Source organism: Colletotrichum abscissum (genome assembly GCF_030869225.1).
Source record: "Colletotrichum abscissum strain IMI 504890 chromosome Unknown Scaffold_77.1, whole genome shotgun sequence".
Taxonomy (NCBI): Eukaryota; Fungi; Ascomycota; class Sordariomycetes; order Glomerellales; family Glomerellaceae; genus Colletotrichum; species Colletotrichum abscissum.
The window spans coordinates 62,016-77,776 of record NW_026850522.1 but is presented as its reverse complement, the minus strand read 5'-3'; the positions used below and the strand labels follow the sequence as shown (position 1 = coordinate 77,776).

Genomic DNA, 15,761 nt, shown 5'->3' with positions numbered 1-15,761 from the left:
ACCTATAGTTAACTTTATTTATATTACTTAGCTTAGTAAGACTATAGGGCTATTATTATATAAAATAAAATTCGGTCGTTAGCTACGGCTTTTTTTTAACTAATTTAAACGAACTTACTAATTCGGCTTTATAAAAAAAAAGCTAAACCGTACTAATGCGTAGCGTATAGCCTAGGGAATATATAAGGCCTAAGAGATCGCTAGGGGTAATATAAAAGTTATTTAAGTATAATATAAGAGGTATACCGACTACTGCCGGCGCCCAGACGACCTAAAGCTAAGAAACCGGGTCTTTATTAATACCTCGTACTAAAAGTCCGCTAATTACTAACGACGATAGTAAACCGGAGTACGAGGTCTTAGAGGTCGTTAAATTACGCTTATATAGGGGAAAACTATAATACTAAGCGGATTAAAAAGGGTATAATACGGACCCGACTTAGTATAATATAAAGAGCTTTAAGTATATACTAATAGCGCTCTAAGTATTCTATTATTAATACTTAATTATTAAAGGCCTATTACGGAACTTAGATATATAAATAAAAGCTACTATAATTAGTAATTCGCTACTACTAAGAAATAATAATAATATAATAGTAGTAATTATAGCTATAGATTTATTAAAATAAGGAGTAATTTAGAGGTTTATTTTTTAATACTATAAATAGTACTCTCTAATATAGAGGGGGGGGTAATATTATAATAATAAGTACTAAGGCCCTATAGGCCCTATAGCTTAGCCTTAGGCTATAAGGCTAAGCTCTTAATAGTTACGTAATAAGCTAGACCGCTAGGCCTAAAGGGCTAGCTTACTAGCTTCTACTTACTATTCTATTTTTTCCCTCTTTATATTAAGTCTTTAGTTAATTAGGTTAATATAGTAGCGTTCCGACCTGCCTCGAGATCCCTTTCGTGACACGGATACCTAGTAGAGATCTTGTCGCAAAAATCCGGGGTAAGGTGCGCCCGCAACTCTACGCCCGCACCATCGATCCGCAAAACAATCGCACATCACAACGTAGCGTCAGGAGCAAACGTCTCATCACATTGGGTAGAGAGAGAGAGAGAGCCTGGAGTAACACCAGAACTGGATTTCGTAGCCTACGAGAAGCACGCAATGGCAGAAGCCGCAGCATCAGAGACCCCGCCATGGTGGGCGGCCTTTCCCGCTCCCAAGGCCAAGTCACCGGAAGTCGAGGCAGACGAGGTGATGGGGTTACTTGAGGCTCAAGCTGCGACCAGCAACAGCACACCTCGAGCCTTCCTGCTCGTCGATGTGCGCCGGAACGACTTCGAAGGTGGCACCATCTCAACGTCCATCAACTTCCCGGCACAATCCCTATACCAGACAAGACCCATCATTCATCAGCTGTGCAAGCAGGCAGGTATTAAGCGTGTTGTATTTTACTGCGGTGAGTTCCCGCCGTCTGCCTCTTGTGACTGTCTAAGACTCCCTTTTTTGGGCTTATCCCCCATGCTGAAGCCACTCAGGTAGCAGCAATGGCCGTGGCCCTCGGTCAGCGAACTGGCTGCAGGACTATTTCGACGAGGTTGGCGAAACTGCCGTGCAGGTCGTCATCCTCAAAGGCGGAATCAAGGGCTGGGTTCGTCAGTATGGCGGCCGCATGATGGACTGGTATGACGAGAAAGCCTGGGCCGGTCTCGACAAGTAGAAATACCCCGCTTCGTCCCGGCCTATGATTGCAGGCTGCGCAGTCGTACTTCTGGGCCGTATGAATGTGACATCGTTGTGCTGGTATCTAGCATATTTCATCCCCATCCTTGTCTCTGAAACCAAAAAATCATCTTTTGCCGTCATAACGCCAACTTGTAAAACCTGTACTGCCTTTTCGCGGAAGTCGACCACCGGATAAAGACGCGCCTTTTACCGCTGGTGGTTGCGATCGTCACCGCCGATTCTCTCCAGAGCCTCCAGCATGACAACGGAGTTGCCGCGGATGACCTGTTGCTATATTAGTGTTCAATGTTCCAAATAAAAAGGTTGGAAAGGGGGTCTTTCGCAACATACCACCATGCCTATCCGAACCTTCTCGCCGCCCTCCTTCTCCTCGACAGCCTCGTCCAGCACAATGTTCAGGAAAACCTTTGACACAGGTTAGCAGGGGCCGCACCCAAGCAGATCGTCAGGAGACTGCGTACATCGTAACCGCGCAGAACACCGATGACCTTGCGGCTGCCGTTGAGCTGGACAAACAGTCTCTTGTCAAGGTACTACGAAAAGACGTGTTAGCTTTCCGAAATCTCAAATAGCAATGGACGGGACAATGAGGGATAGCCAAGCAGCTTGCATAGCTTCCGTTATCTGGCAATACATCGAACAAGTCTGGAGACTCCGGTATGTCCGTGAGAAATCGGGGCTTCCGTACCTTCTTCAGCTCGGGCTGTGCGGGCGCCATCTTGAGTAATTTGGTGGGTGGGTGTAGAGTGCCGAGGAGGAGTTCAATGGGTAGGTGCCGGTTTGATGATGTCGCGCGAGGTGAGCTTTGCGACGCGACGGAGCTCTGACGGCCTGACCGAGGGGATCCCTCTGCCACCAACCGTTATCTGGAAAATTGGGTGGAGTCACGTGGAGATAATCGTCTTATCGGCGCGTTATCGCCAACACCTTTCCGAGAGGTCGCGAAGCTGCCTGACTGACATCACACCGAACAAAAGTCACACTCGCAACCTCAAAGTACACAAAATGAGTGCATTTACGCCAAAACGAAAAGCGAAAGTAATCAAGGTTCTTGACGACGACGAAGATGACGCGGGAAAAGCGTCGCCAACTAGTCAAGAGCCAGTAAAGGATGGTGAGTCTGCAGATCCCTTCCAGAGACCTTGCGCTGATATTTTTCGCAAGACTAACGAGTCTCCAGAGGGTGAACCGGTAGCAGTCAAATTCACAAGGAAGCCTTTTCGCCAGTCTGGTTTGCGCAAGAGCATCAACTTTAACGAGACCGACGACTCGAACGGCGGCGTCGCAATCGGCGCAACCACGAAACCCAAACCCAAAGTCGCTGCACAGGACGATGAGGATGAGGATGGACCCGTAGTTATTCGTCCGTCAGTGAGCCGTTCAAGCTCACTGAAGCAAAAGAAGCGCCAGTCCTCCTCAAGATTGTCATTTGGTGGTGCTGGAAGTGATGGCGACCAGGGAGCAAAGTCGGGATACACGACCCCCAAGAAGTCGACTCTGGGTCACCAGGCACTCGAAAACAGTGCGCTCAAGAACCGATTACCCATGCGATCATTCCGCGACGATGATGAAGACCGTCCAAAGTACAGCAAAGAATACCTCAGCGAACTACAAAACGAGACGCCAAACACGCCGCAGAACCTAACGTCCCTGCGCATAGAAGACGAAGACGGGATGGATCTAGACTCCTCTGAGCTAGAGGGCGCATTGATAGTGAACCAGGATGAGTTTGCATCTCAGCCGGCCCAAACAAACATTCTCACAGAAGCCGAGATCCAGGAGAGGAAGCAGCGCAGGGCTCGGCTGGCGCAAGAGCAAGATGGCGACTTCATCTCCTTTGACGACACCGAGGACGGCGGTACCTCTCTGCGGAAGAAGAAAGCCGAAACTCGCCTCGTCGCCGAGGATGAAGATCTTGGCGAAGGCTTCGATGACTTTGTCGAGGATGGCGGCTTGTCGCTGGGTAAGAGGGCCGAAAGGGAGGAGAAGCAGCGCCGCAGGCGCGAGATGGCTGAGCAGATTAAGATGGCCGAAGGAGACTCGGGTGATGAGTCCGATGCGTCGGAGGCGGAACGACGTGCAGCTTTCGAGGCGGCACAGACAAGGTCGGGAATGGACGGCTTAGAGAAGCCCGAGCGCAATCCCACCGAACAGCTCCTGCAGGTTCCGCCAAAGATTACGCCGCTGCCGAGTCTGACAGATTGTCTTTCAAGGCTACAGGCTACAATGCGCGCCATGGAGCTCGAGCTTGCGGAGAAGAAGAAGCGGGTGGATGAGCTGACACAGGAGAAGGACGGCATCATGGTCAGGAAGGACGAGGTGCAGCAGTTGCTCAACGAAGCTGGACAAAAGTACACTACTGCTGTGGGCAACGGAGCTTCGGTCGAGTCGACTACGCAATCGCCAGCTAGACAGATTACGAATGCCGGAGCGAGCGAGCTGAGGGTTGAAAGGGGCCTCGAGAGCCTGGGAACGACACCGAATAATCGTCCAAACGTAGGAGATGTCGACTAGCTACTGTACTCGGGACCGACAGTACCTCATATATCGCGATACCCCAGATTAGAAAAGAGGAATAATGTTATCATAGCTTCAATTCTTTTCGATTGTCTAAGAAATAACCTCTCCGCATAAAGAGAGAAATGTCCTGCCAATGCCAACGCCACATGAGAATACACCTATGGTACAGACTACCACTTGCCGATTATAAGCACAATCACCCTGCCTTGATCGAGGTCAAGGCCCTTTCATCCCTATTGTTTAATGAGACCATCCAACAACGATCCTTATTTGGTCTTGGAGACGCCAGCACCAATGACACCCGGAAGCTTCTCCTCGCCAACACTGAAGAGCAGACCAATAGCAAAGGTCAGGGTACCGACCATGGCAATACCGAAGCCGACGAACAGCCAAAAGGGAACGCTGACGTCAATCTTGCTGCAAGTCCTGCCGCCCCAGTGAGTGACGCTGCCAGTGGTCTCGTTCTTAGTTCCGAGGCACATGCAGGAGAAGCATTCCTTTCCGGCTGACTGGCCATCCGCTTTGGCGTACTTGTTCAAGCACTCACCGTGGCCCGAACAATTACCAGTGGCCTTGACACAGGCATCCTGCGAGCCAAAGCAAGAAGGGATAGTACCCCTCTCGGCATTTCCAACGAATGGCGCCGTGCTCTGGACTGGCGTAGTGGGTGCGGGCGGATCGTGGTCGTCAGTCTCGGTCATAGTCATGACTTCCTCGGCTTGGCGGCGACGGAGCTCCTCGGGCTTTGAGGACCAATGACGCAACTTGGAGTTGCGAGATGACTCGGGCATCGCGATGATGATGGTTTCCATCTCGCCATTGGCAGCAAGCTGCTTGAGAAGGGTGGCGTTCTCAGTGAGGGACACGAGGATTGACGAGTCCTAAGGAGAGAAAGGGTTAGTTTCTTTGTGAAGGATGCAAGGTCTGTTGGAGTATTCGATGCTCACCTTCTTGGTATCATATCTGACGACAGAGGACTTGCCACTCCAACATTGTTCGGCAAAGGGGTTGATGGCCTTATCGAAAGCACAGTTCTTTGCGGTGACGCCAACCGACGGCAAGTCGTTGGCCAGCAGCATATCATTGGCCGTGATGGAGGGAGCATCTCCAACTCTGAAGCTAGGTCCAGAGGTAGCAAGAGACTTCTGGAGCGTCTTGGCATCGTCGGCAGTGATGCCCTCGAGCATGACGACGAGCTGCGACGGGTTTGTGGAGACGGCATTGCTGAAGAGGGCCTGAGGGGCCTTGCCGAACTCGTTCAGGTAGCTGACAGCGTTCTCGTTGGAGATAGACTCGGGAAGATCCCAGGATGCATGTTGACCCTCGGGTGACAGGCGTTGAAGGAGGATAAGGCGGGCAATCTGTCGTGGTAATGATGGAATATCGGAGCTCGAAGACTGCTTCGATTGCAGGAGATATACGTCAGCGGGCTGGTCCGAAGAGAGCGCGGTCGCGACGCCGGTCAGGGCAGCCGCAAGCCCTACGGAGAGCTTCATGGTGTCGTCTGATGTGGTTGGAGCTCGTAGATGGGGATTCGTTGATGATGTCGTGGAGGGGAGGAGGATGTGGATGCGACTGTTTGCTGCTTGCTGCTCTCTCACCAAGCTGCGGCGTGCGTCGAGGATGTCGAGCTCACAGTGCTCCGCCTGCACGCTGTTGCTACTGCCACACGTTCCAGGCCAAGCCCATCCAACCCCCGTGTCCCAAAAACGGATATCGGCAGAGATATTCTTCCGGCTGCTCCACTATGATCGGCTTGCTTAGGTAATACATTCTCCCACTGTGGACCTGGGGGGAAGGTCCCTCGAGGTGGACGGTGGACATTCCTACATGATCCGTGCTTGAGGTTCTTAGGCTTGCACTGTACGTACCTGCCGGGACAGTTGAGACTTCCCTTAGGTAAGCTACGGGCCCTTTTGAAGCTGCCGCATTCCTCGCCGCCAACAGTCCACGGTTCATGCACCACGGCAGAACAGAGTGGCGGGACGTTATCGGAGGGGCTTTCGTCACACTGTGTGCCGATAGCAACGCATTCACGCATCTAGAACCTCCCGTTGGTATAATGCGAAAGAGAATCAATAGCCGCCTCTAATCTAACGTTGTCATACATCGTACATCAGAGCAGTCGCCTAAGCCGCCACGAGGGCGCTGTCAGACACCAGCCCACCTTCAACTCGTTGTATTGCGCCCTGATTCTTCTTTCAACAACCGCGACTTTACCGACTTCCATGGTTTGCCTCTCGTCGCCATCCATCCCGCTGCCGCCGCCGCCGTCGTTGCCATCCTCTATCCATCTCCACCAACCATCAAAAGAACCACGACGAAGCTGAAGCAAGCTGAAGCATCACGATCGACGCCATCGAACTCTTATCGAAAAAATACTCGTCCTTTCTCCGTGTCCGGCAGCCGGCGCTCGGCGAGCGGCGAGCCCCCTCTACAGTGATGTGGCGGGTTTTCCGACCTCGCGCTGGCATATCGAATGCGAGCACCTTGGCTGTTCGCGCAGTCGCGCCACAAATTCCCAGCCAACAGACTGTCATCGTGCAGAGGGTGAAGCTTTCAAAGCCTAGATTTAGGGCCGGGTATGTCCACGTCACACAAATCATGTCAAGCCTGCTTCCACTAACCTTGCGCCTAGAACTTTCCTCATCGGAGCAGGCATTTCGCTCGCTTGTTGGCACATTTACTGGTCCACCGTTTTAAATCCATTCTTTCGACATGTAGATCGCGAATACGAGAAGCTGTCACCGGCGGAGAAGAAGGCGCTTGACGAAGAAATAGCTCAGGAGGATGCCGAGCCGTGGTTCATTCCGTTCCCCTTTACGACGAAATCTGTCAACCAGCCGCCGTACAAGGGCAGCGACCCCGAGTGGCTAGAGTTCGTCAAACTCAGCAAACAAAAGGGGACGCAGACCCAAATCCGCGGTAAGTGCCTATCCTGAGAATTGGCTGCAAATGTTCTCCCGACTGATCGCTGTCACTAGCCGACCTTGCCAACTGGGTGAAGTCCTCGGTCGAGAGGCACCCGGTAATCACAGCTAGATGTGGCAACTCAGTAAGGCTTCGTAGATATTGGCTGGACATCGACTTTCCATACCGACCACCACCGGTGTTCTACTCTTCTGGGTACGCGAACTCAAACCATCCCATGACACGCGATCAGGTAGCCACTAACAATACGCTCTAGATTACTGCTGCAAGGCGATGGATTGTACTGGTCAACTCAGCCCGTTGACTCGTTGACCGTTAAACGCCTACAAAAGATACTTTGGCCGGATGCAATTGCCGTATCTTCATGGGCTTTTACGAGTGCGCTATTAAAACAACACTACATGGATATTTCCCGAGCCCTTGGTTTCGAGTCAAGCAAGCCTGTTCAAACGTTTCCATCAGTCAACGGTGGCAACATGCAACAAAAGACTCAGGGGCCTCTTCCGTCTGCCAACAGACAGACTCCTGATGGCACGCCGGCAGAGAACGCCTCTCACAATGTCAGCAAGACAACGGATCCATCACAGGCAGACGAGCCAGAGAGCGGCGGCAAGACAAACTTTGTCAGGGACACTGCCATATCCCATATAGAGGGGATGAAGCAAATAACAGATGGCCCTGCAAGAGAATTCCGAAGGAAGCTTGCGCAGTCCTGGAAGCCCACACGACCATCTCCTCCGCGCGGCTGCATCCTCGTTTCAGGGTTCGTTGAATGCGAACTACCCAAGGGCTTCGTATTGATCGACGTCTGGGGATTCTGGAATCCCAAGACGGAGACGTTTGAGACGAAATCAACCTTTATGAATGTACGTAGGGTACAGATGAAGCAACAATCCCCTCGGCGGAGTTGATGGAATTCGCTAAGACACTCCCACCTTTTCTCATTGCATATTGGCGGCGTTAAGGTAGCGGTGAGCATCTACCTTTGGGTTAATTTGGCATTGGCTGGCGATTTGATCTCATCAGCACCACCCCCTCATCGATCGGGGGTCTAGCGGAACACTCTTCTGGTTTGTGAACGAGCATTCAACAGGTTACAGCAAGAGAGTGAGCGTTTGTTCGATACCAAGATACCATAGACGAGCACAGAAACGGGCCTGGGGCAAGACAGTAGAGAGGAGCAACGAGTTCCCCTCTGTCTCCTACAATGCCCTCTTTCTCTTCTGCAAATCATTTTCACTTGAAATCCTGCTGCGGTACTGTTTCTCTCGGTGACACGATCATTTGATTCCAGTGTGACTTGGTCTCCTGCAAACCTCCTGAGAGACGAGTTGCCGGGTTCGAGAGAAAAGGATCAAGTTGGCGTGAGGAGTCTTGTTATTCGCCGAAGCTTTTGCATTCTATTGCAAGAGTACGGATTAAGCACAACACGATTGAGAGCCACTGAACAGAGTGCCGGAACCCAAATAGGCGCAGCAGGCAAGCAGGAATGGGAGTCCGCGCCTGAAGTTTCTTTCTCCTAATTTTGCGAATGCAGCAGCGTCTGGGAGCACTGAGGTAAGTACCTAAGGTACCAAAGGAAATACCGAGATGTCTATTCCTCGGAAGGATCGCGGGCGTGAGGCGGCTCAAATGTGTGGCTGCGCTGCCCCGTTGAGGCCTCTGCGAAAATGAGGCCAAATGGCAAACTCCAGCATGGCACAACTACGACAATCCGGCGATTGACTCAGCCCGAATTACAATTTGATAAAATAATCCTGAGCAAGAGGCGGCCTCAGTCTTTATGCGCATACATAACGACGCAGATTAGTTGACGTCTCCATCCTCCCGGTAAATCATCAGCCTTCTACCATCATCACCTCTAAAGAGACCATCAACAAACATCCACTACCATGGCTGCACATCTCCAGCGCCGACTGCTTCAGGACTTTGCCGAGTTACAGCGAAACCCCTACCCTCGCGTTGCATTACATACCAGAGAAAACGATGTTCGCCGGGCATGCCTTGTTCTGCAGCCAGAGGGCTGGATGCCCATGCACACCACCGTCAACTTCGGAGACCGCTATCCTCTCGTCGCTCCCACCATCAAGATGAACACGCGAATGGTGCATCCCAACGTTTTTGACACCTATATCTGCGCATCAATCCTCAATACGTTTGAGGGATACACACCGGCGTATACCCTCAAGGGCATTTCCATTCAAATGCTGAGCTTTTTCAGCAGCGATTCGTTGGAGCAGGAGGGCGGATTTTACACCGAGCCTCTCGAGTGGTATCGGCAAGAGAGCCTCAAATGCCGGCAGGACTTCAAATGTCCTCACTGCAACTTTGATGGAACCAAGAGCAAGGCAGACTTTAGAAGAGCTCGAAGGCACGCCCTGAAAGCCTTGTCGCCGACGCCATCATCATCATCATCCTCGTCAAGTGCTGCGACTATAGCGGCTGCCTCCAAAGACCACCAGGGATGTGTCTTGGCCGCATTGCCTGACGAGCTTCTGCTAGAAACTCTCCACAGTCTCGACTTCGCGGATCTCCTCTCCTTTTCACGGGCTTGGCCGCGGATTGCAGACATACTTCGCGGATATGATGTTATCCGATTGAGAGAACTCCAATGCTTTGTGACCAAAACCAACTTCCGAGATACGAAGCTCGGTGTAGGCGTCATGGTCCCCAAACGCAAGCGGGCTATAGAATCAGAGTTTGACCTCATCTCTCTGCCGGCATTTCAGGACCTGGGAGTCCGCTTCTCCGTCCACAATGTCGCCTTCGAACACTGGCTTCCGCTGCCTCTGAGCCGCCGTCACTGGAGCTCCGTCAAAGACTATGTTACACCCGTGATGCATAGTCTAGCCGTGGCTATCTCGTTACCGAGCGCCAACAACTCTGCAGTGGGAGTTCTCGCCGCCTTCATGAACGACATTGTTGTGCGGCTCAATCAAGTAGATGCACACACATCATCTAGCGGCGCAGCATACAGAGGCAACGATAATGTCAGGATTCCACAGATGAGTACGTTGCGGCACGCGTCAGAGAAGGCGATCGAGTCTTACTTCCATCTATTTCACCTTCTGCTCTGCCTGGCGACGGCGGATCCCAAGCTGGTCACCGACGCCAATAACAAGATCAAGAGATTTATGGGTGGTAAGACCTCAAAGATATCTTGTCCGAATCTTGGTCACCTCCTGGTCTACCTCCTCATCAGCGACTTTGATATGACGGAGGCTATGAGAAAAGCGATCATCACCGAAGCCATCACGCGCAACGTCGTCTGGATGCTCGACAGGAGGGGCTCCAATATGCCGGAGTTGAGCTATCTCGAGCCGGATTACGTCTCGGGGTATCGTTTGAAGAGAACCTTTGAGGCGAATCGCACCTCATACCGACTCCTCATGTTTTCGGAGCTCTTCCGCCGCATCGCCAGACCTTCCAACGGAAAAACCTTGGAGCAAATCCGGGACGAGCTCTTCGACCGTCATGGCGCACCCCCTGCTGGTGCCGCTCTCCAGCTATCCACCGAAGTCCGCCGCCTTCATGGCATCGACAATTTCCCCCATTTCTTCAACGAAATGGGAATTGTGCACCATCCGTCAGCTGAAAATTTCACCAGCGTGCTACGGGACTGTGTCAAGGACAGCATGAAAAGAGGCTACTCGGTCTGGGGCTTGCCGGTCCCTACTGCTCTGGCCTTGCGATCCCGGATAGAGCCCAACGTTGGCGTTCGAGCAAACCTTGTGGTGAGGAACCCTCCTGGTCCTCGCTACATGTCAAGGATCACTTTCTTCCCTGACAAGGACCGCCGGAGCTGAACAGCCACCTTGCAAGAGTCTTAGAGCGGGAAAGAGAGATTTTGCTTGAGCCGAGCAGTCGAGTTATTGGAGATGATACCCCTAATGAAATTAGAAATTCGAATGAGAAACAATTAGTTAAATCTAGTTTATCGTGAACCAAGTCATGAATCCTCCAGACTATCGTCCAATCGCGAACCAAATGTTCGAAATGGTTACGATCTTTCGATTAACTCGAGTCACAATGGGCAAGTAGTTGGTTCGTGAGTTTGAACTACAATATCTTCCTTTGCGAAGAGTGCTAAAATAATCGAATAAATCTCCATTCGCTCAATATTGATCTTTTTTGCAAGTGTATCTCATTAAAAGATTCCTCAATGTCTATTCTACTGGGGAACGTGTTCTTCTGTCTTGATTTTTTAGATACCGGTACATTAGCATATCGAGTATCGTGAGGCATCGTCCTGCTCCCAAGGTCCGCACCAGCAAGGTGAAGGCAGCTCGGTGAGCACGGGTGCCTTCGGTGAGCATGAAACCTTGTTAGTCAGCAGGTATCTTACGTAAGGCCTCTGCAGGGTCCCCCGGCCGCTCTCACTCAACGTCACTCCCTCCCCCCCAACTTTTACGTCCCCACGTCCCTTCGTCCTCCCCCGAACTCGTCGTTCTTCGGGTCCAGCCCGTGTAAGTGGTTCTGCGAGGTTTTCGTCTTCACTTTGGCTCCCACTTTCATTCCCGTTCTCGTTGATGGACAAGGACTACAGGCACGATACGTGCTTTTCATTTTGAATCTCACTTATACCTTCATGGCCTTGCCTTGCCTTACTGTGCCTGCTGAGATCCGGCGGCCTCCCTGTCGTTGTCTTGTAACACCAGGATTCTCTACATCTTGATTGACGATGGCTTCAACCACTTCAAACACAAATACCTCGGTTCAAGAAGACAAGAGTCAGATTCACTGAGAGTTCCCTTTTGATTGTAGAAAACATCACAGATTATGGGTTGCCTGTCAACCTGTCCATTCCATCTGGACGAACGCCTTGCCCCAACGCCATACACCAGGACATCAATTCAGAAACAGCCATACATGGACCAGCCATCTCGACCAATCTTAATCAAAAAACGACGATCGCATCTGATTTCATCACGAAATGATCCAAGGATCCCTCCAGGGTGGCTCTCACCCTCTCCGCGTGCGACTGCGTCCCTCTACAGCCGCCATGTAAGCCAAGGCATCATCCACTGCGTCAAAGTCAGCAATTGAGCTTCACGAAACAGCACATCACGGTGTGTCATAGTGAGCTTGGGAAAAGAGCACTGACATTGAGACTCAACCCTCTCCCGACCGGCAATGTACCAGGCCTCGTTAATCCTGTCTCGCTCAGACTCATCGCCGAGGCAGGGGAAGAATTGAACATCTGTCGACAGCGGCGCCAGGTCTGGTGTGCGGAGCCTGGTAATGCGGGGAGCCCCAAGCGCTGACGATGAGTGGGCGGGGACTGTGAAGTCCTCGTGAATGTATTCTCCAGCATCATCGGGGAAGAGGATGAAGTCATCGTATGGCGCATACTTGGCTGAAAAGTCGCCGTCGTGGAAGCTGCAGCTGCTGCCTTTTTCACGTCCGGATCTTGTACATGGCTCTTCATTGTGGGTGCTTGGGCTAGTCCATGATCCCATTGCAACAAGGCTGTCATGATCCGGGCTGCGTCTCCGTCTCTGCGAGACGGGTCCAGGGCTTCGTCGGTATGACGAAGGCTGGTGCCTTGGGCGCGGAGACGGCGGTATGATGTACAGCTGCTCATCACTTAGAGGATTGGACACGACGCTGCTTCTGTAGTCGGCAGGGCGATACGCCCGCATCGACGTCTGTGTCGGGGACGCTGGAGAACGTCGATCACGTGGCCCGGCAAGGGCATCTCTGTGTCTGTAACCGTGAGGGGAAGCGCTCTCCTGCGATGGCACCATTACTGAGCACATCTGACGTCCTGGTGTCATTGGAGACTTGGATCGTGGCACAGTGGTGAAGTCTGGGTTAGTATCAAAGTCGAGAGGCAAGAAAGCCATGGTGCTATCTTAACGAGGCCTTGTAGAGCAGGACCGGAGATACTTTTGATGGAACTGGCGATGAATGAGGAAGCTTTTGGGTGATGGAGTGTGTCAGTTGATGAGGAAATGTGATGGAGGATGACGGCCTGTAATATCTCCTTCGGGGCGGTGCAGAGGAAGTGTGTGCCAAGGCAAGTATGAGAGGTCTGAGATGGGATCTGCCAAGATATAGGAACCTGTCTAGGATGGAAAGCGAAAGTCAAAGGGGAATTTGGGCCATTGGAGAAGTTTCTCTGATAACACGGAAGAAAGAAGAGGGGAGGAGGATGGGATGCGAGATGGAGGGTGGTGGGAAGCTCGAGGGCTTTATATGGTGAGTGCTCCCCCGGGCTGCTCTCTCTCCTCCAAGTGGCCAATCAGGGGACAGTATTCCACTTCCCCCGTTGCGTGCCACCGACCCCGACACGGAGCCCGGGCCCGCACCAGACCGATCCTCTTCCTGCTAACATCCAAGCTGGATGCCTTCTCCCATATTCCTCGTCGTTGATCTCATTGAGATGTGCAATGGCTCACAAAGTCTCATGAAGCCGGCGTGAGGTTGCTGGATATCGTTGAGCCCTCTGGACGATGGTAGGCAATGCTGGACACGCATGTCTCGATTTCCTTCTTCCTTCTTTGCCTTTCCAGAGTCTCTCGTTGTTTCACTCCGTCTTACAGTCGAAGTCGATGTTTCTGCCCATAGTCCGGAGCCTTTGGATCGTTCAAGATCCAGTCGCCTTCTCTTTTCTGCCTTTCTTCTCTTGGTCGTTGACCCAGCTTCCTTGGCTTCTGATAGCGATGGCCTTTGTATAGATGTCCCGTTTTGAGCGCATCCCCACTTGCAAGCTTGTGGCTCAGATATTCAGACGTTTCTTTTAGCAGGCGCAAGAGTGTAATGCCCGCCCGTGTATATCACGAGAGGCCTGTTTCTTGCGAGAGGTCAAGCCTGGCTGGACTGACCGTGGCACACCAGTCATGTGACCCTACGCTGACCTAATGCGCACCCCCCTTGCAGCTCGAGAATGTCAATGGTCGTGGGAAGCATACACGAGGCTGCCGTCACCAAAAGGATGCCGGAGGAACCGTCGCTTCGATTTCCCAGTCGAAGTCTGGTTGCCGGGCCCCTTCCCACCGCCACCACCAAACATCGACACGGGTGAAGAAGTTGATGGTGTTGAGCCGAGCAGAGTCCCAGAAGAACAAGCCAAAGAGACGACAGTTCGTCATCCGAGGATCATTGCAGGTTGACCCTGGAAAAGATTGATATGCCCAATACCAGGCTTCTTCTGGGCCCTTATCGGTGTCCTCGCTTATCAGTGACTGTCGGACATGCTCTTTGTACTCGTCCGGAGTATAGGATGACAGAGCTTTCCTGATCGGGAGTTCCAAGTTGCTCATTTCGACGCATCTGTCAACAGCATCCGTGAACCATGAGTAAATCTCGCCAACCCGGTTGTAACTGGCGTACCGTGGCTGTTGCGGGAGGGCGAGAAGTAGCTGGTAGAACTGAGTTGGCGGTGATGTTGACACCCTGTAGAGAAACTTGATCCCAAAGCATAGCAGTCGAGCCTGGTTCTGGTTGATGTGGCAATCGCCGCGCTCCAAATTGGGAGGTAAGATTGGAGCGGTCCAGTACACAACTTGAGCGCCATTTCTAGGGCCGCAATGGTGTGTCTGCAGAGCCTCGATCTTACGAAGCTCCACGAGCGCACGCAATGCTATGGAGAATTGTCAATATTCAACATGATGTAGGTTCGAGAGATGACGGATAACTTACGAGGACCAATGACAACCGCTGCAAGAAAATCCCTTGTCGCAACCAATTGTTCAATCTCCCAAAGTGACAGGTAATCAAAAAAGTGCGCTCTCTGGAAGTTTACGATATCCAGATTGAATCGTACAACTTCGGGGTCTTTGAAAAGCTTGCAGTAGACCTCGAATCGATAGAGGGCTCTGTGAAAACGAGCAGACTCGGCATCGGTTGGCTTCTCAGCGGAAGAAGGTGCGTCAGGCCAGTCAGGACGGTCGTTGGCGAGACTACACTGCTCTTTCATGAGACGATGCAGTGCCATGTCCCGAAACTTGGACCCCAGATGGCCGACGCACTGGTGTAATTCTGCTAGTTGGAAGCCATCTGATAAGCTGATGGTGGGAGGAACACGCGGCCGTCTCTTGAGATATTCGTCACTAAAGGCGGCAACGAGATTCAGGTCTTTCGGGTCAAATTTGGAGGACTCCAGCGCCATGACAGCATAAGGAAGTGAAAGGTGGCCTATTTCGTTCAGGACCACCTGCCGACATGCTGACGAGGCGCATCGGAGCCAAGTTGGAGAAGTGAGGGCTGCATCTCTAAGGCATTTGAAGGTTGACAGATGTGATAGGATATACACCCAGAGCTCATCTGGCATGCGCCGCGACATCGTATCGTGGATTATTTGGCAGATTTGTCGTGATGTTGTTAAGAAACCGCATCGAATCCTCAATGTCTTCCTCAAGTGGTAGGAATTCCGGAAGTGGGCAGTTCGAGGTTTGACACAGGAATACGGTGTTTTCAGTTGGTGGTATTTCAATCCAAACTCAAGTCAGGCTCAAGGCAGAGACCGTATGACCTGGAATTACTAGTGCTCAGGGTCTCATATGCCGTACTGAAAAGTCTCTTGGGTGGATGTGCGTGGTGAGTTCATGGCTTGTCGTTGTAAGATGACTGAGCTGATTGATGCGAGGATCGTCGATTCGGCCGC

At 51.9% G+C, this 15,761-nt stretch overlaps 8 protein-coding genes across 8 annotated transcripts, besides 1 other annotated feature; 4 read left to right on the top strand and 4 right to left on the bottom strand.

The window, feature by feature from the left end:
- Positions 1–1,120: 1,120 nt before the first annotated feature.
- On the top strand, positions 1,121–1,676 carry CABS01_15953 (uncharacterized protein; the record flags this gene model as incomplete). The annotated part of the gene is made up of 2 exons (XM_060549285.1): positions 1,121–1,415; positions 1,495–1,676. The coding sequence occupies 2 exons, from the start codon at positions 1,121–1,123 to the stop codon at positions 1,674–1,676; spliced, it is 477 nt and encodes a 158-aa protein (XP_060390819.1).
- Positions 1,677–1,888: 212 nt separating this feature from the next.
- CABS01_15952 (LSM domain-containing protein) lies at positions 1,889–2,420 on the bottom strand (the record flags this gene model as incomplete). The annotated part of the gene is made up of 4 exons (XM_060549284.1): positions 1,889–1,966; positions 2,033–2,107; positions 2,164–2,235; positions 2,391–2,420. 4 exons carry the CDS (start codon positions 2,418–2,420, stop codon positions 1,889–1,891), a joined length of 255 nt encoding a protein of 84 aa, XP_060390818.1.
- Positions 2,421–2,707: 287 nt separating this feature from the next.
- Positions 2,708–4,216, top strand: CABS01_15951 (uncharacterized protein; the record flags this gene model as incomplete). The annotated part of the gene is made up of 1 exon (XM_060549283.1): positions 2,708–4,216. One exon carries the CDS (start codon positions 2,708–2,710, stop codon positions 4,214–4,216), a length of 1,509 nt encoding a protein of 502 aa, XP_060390817.1.
- Positions 4,217–4,488: 272 nt separating this feature from the next.
- CABS01_15950 (uncharacterized protein) lies at positions 4,489–5,718 on the bottom strand (the record flags this gene model as incomplete). The annotated part of the gene is made up of 2 exons (XM_060549282.1): positions 4,489–5,103; positions 5,170–5,718. 2 exons carry the CDS (start codon positions 5,716–5,718, stop codon positions 4,489–4,491), a joined length of 1,164 nt encoding a protein of 387 aa, XP_060390816.1.
- Positions 5,719–6,664: 946 nt separating this feature from the next.
- Positions 6,665–8,064, top strand: CABS01_15949 (uncharacterized protein; the record flags this gene model as incomplete). Its single annotated transcript, XM_060549281.1, has 4 exons — positions 6,665–6,804; positions 6,861–7,147; positions 7,207–7,348; positions 7,410–8,064. The coding sequence occupies 4 exons, from the start codon at positions 6,665–6,667 to the stop codon at positions 8,062–8,064; spliced, it is 1,224 nt and encodes a 407-aa protein (XP_060390815.1).
- A 981-nt stretch (positions 8,065–9,045) lies between these two features.
- On the top strand, positions 9,046–10,959 carry CABS01_15948 (uncharacterized protein; the record flags this gene model as incomplete). The annotated part of the gene is made up of 1 exon (XM_060549280.1): positions 9,046–10,959. One exon carries the CDS (start codon positions 9,046–9,048, stop codon positions 10,957–10,959), a length of 1,914 nt encoding a protein of 637 aa, XP_060390814.1.
- Positions 10,960–11,930: 971 nt separating this feature from the next.
- Positions 11,931–12,002: a sequence feature (Short protein (CABS01_15947, KAK1474251.1) was converted to a misc_feature.).
- A 113-nt stretch (positions 12,003–12,115) lies between these two features.
- Positions 12,116–12,999, bottom strand: CABS01_15946 (uncharacterized protein; the record flags this gene model as incomplete). The annotated part of the gene is made up of 2 exons (XM_060549279.1): positions 12,116–12,177; positions 12,258–12,999. 2 exons carry the CDS (start codon positions 12,997–12,999, stop codon positions 12,116–12,118), a joined length of 804 nt encoding a protein of 267 aa, XP_060390813.1.
- A 1,080-nt stretch (positions 13,000–14,079) lies between these two features.
- CABS01_15945 (uncharacterized protein) lies at positions 14,080–15,440 on the bottom strand (the record flags this gene model as incomplete). The annotated part of the gene is made up of 2 exons (XM_060549278.1): positions 14,080–14,738; positions 14,798–15,440. 2 exons carry the CDS (start codon positions 15,438–15,440, stop codon positions 14,080–14,082), a joined length of 1,302 nt encoding a protein of 433 aa, XP_060390812.1.
- Positions 15,441–15,761: the final 321 nt, after the last annotated feature.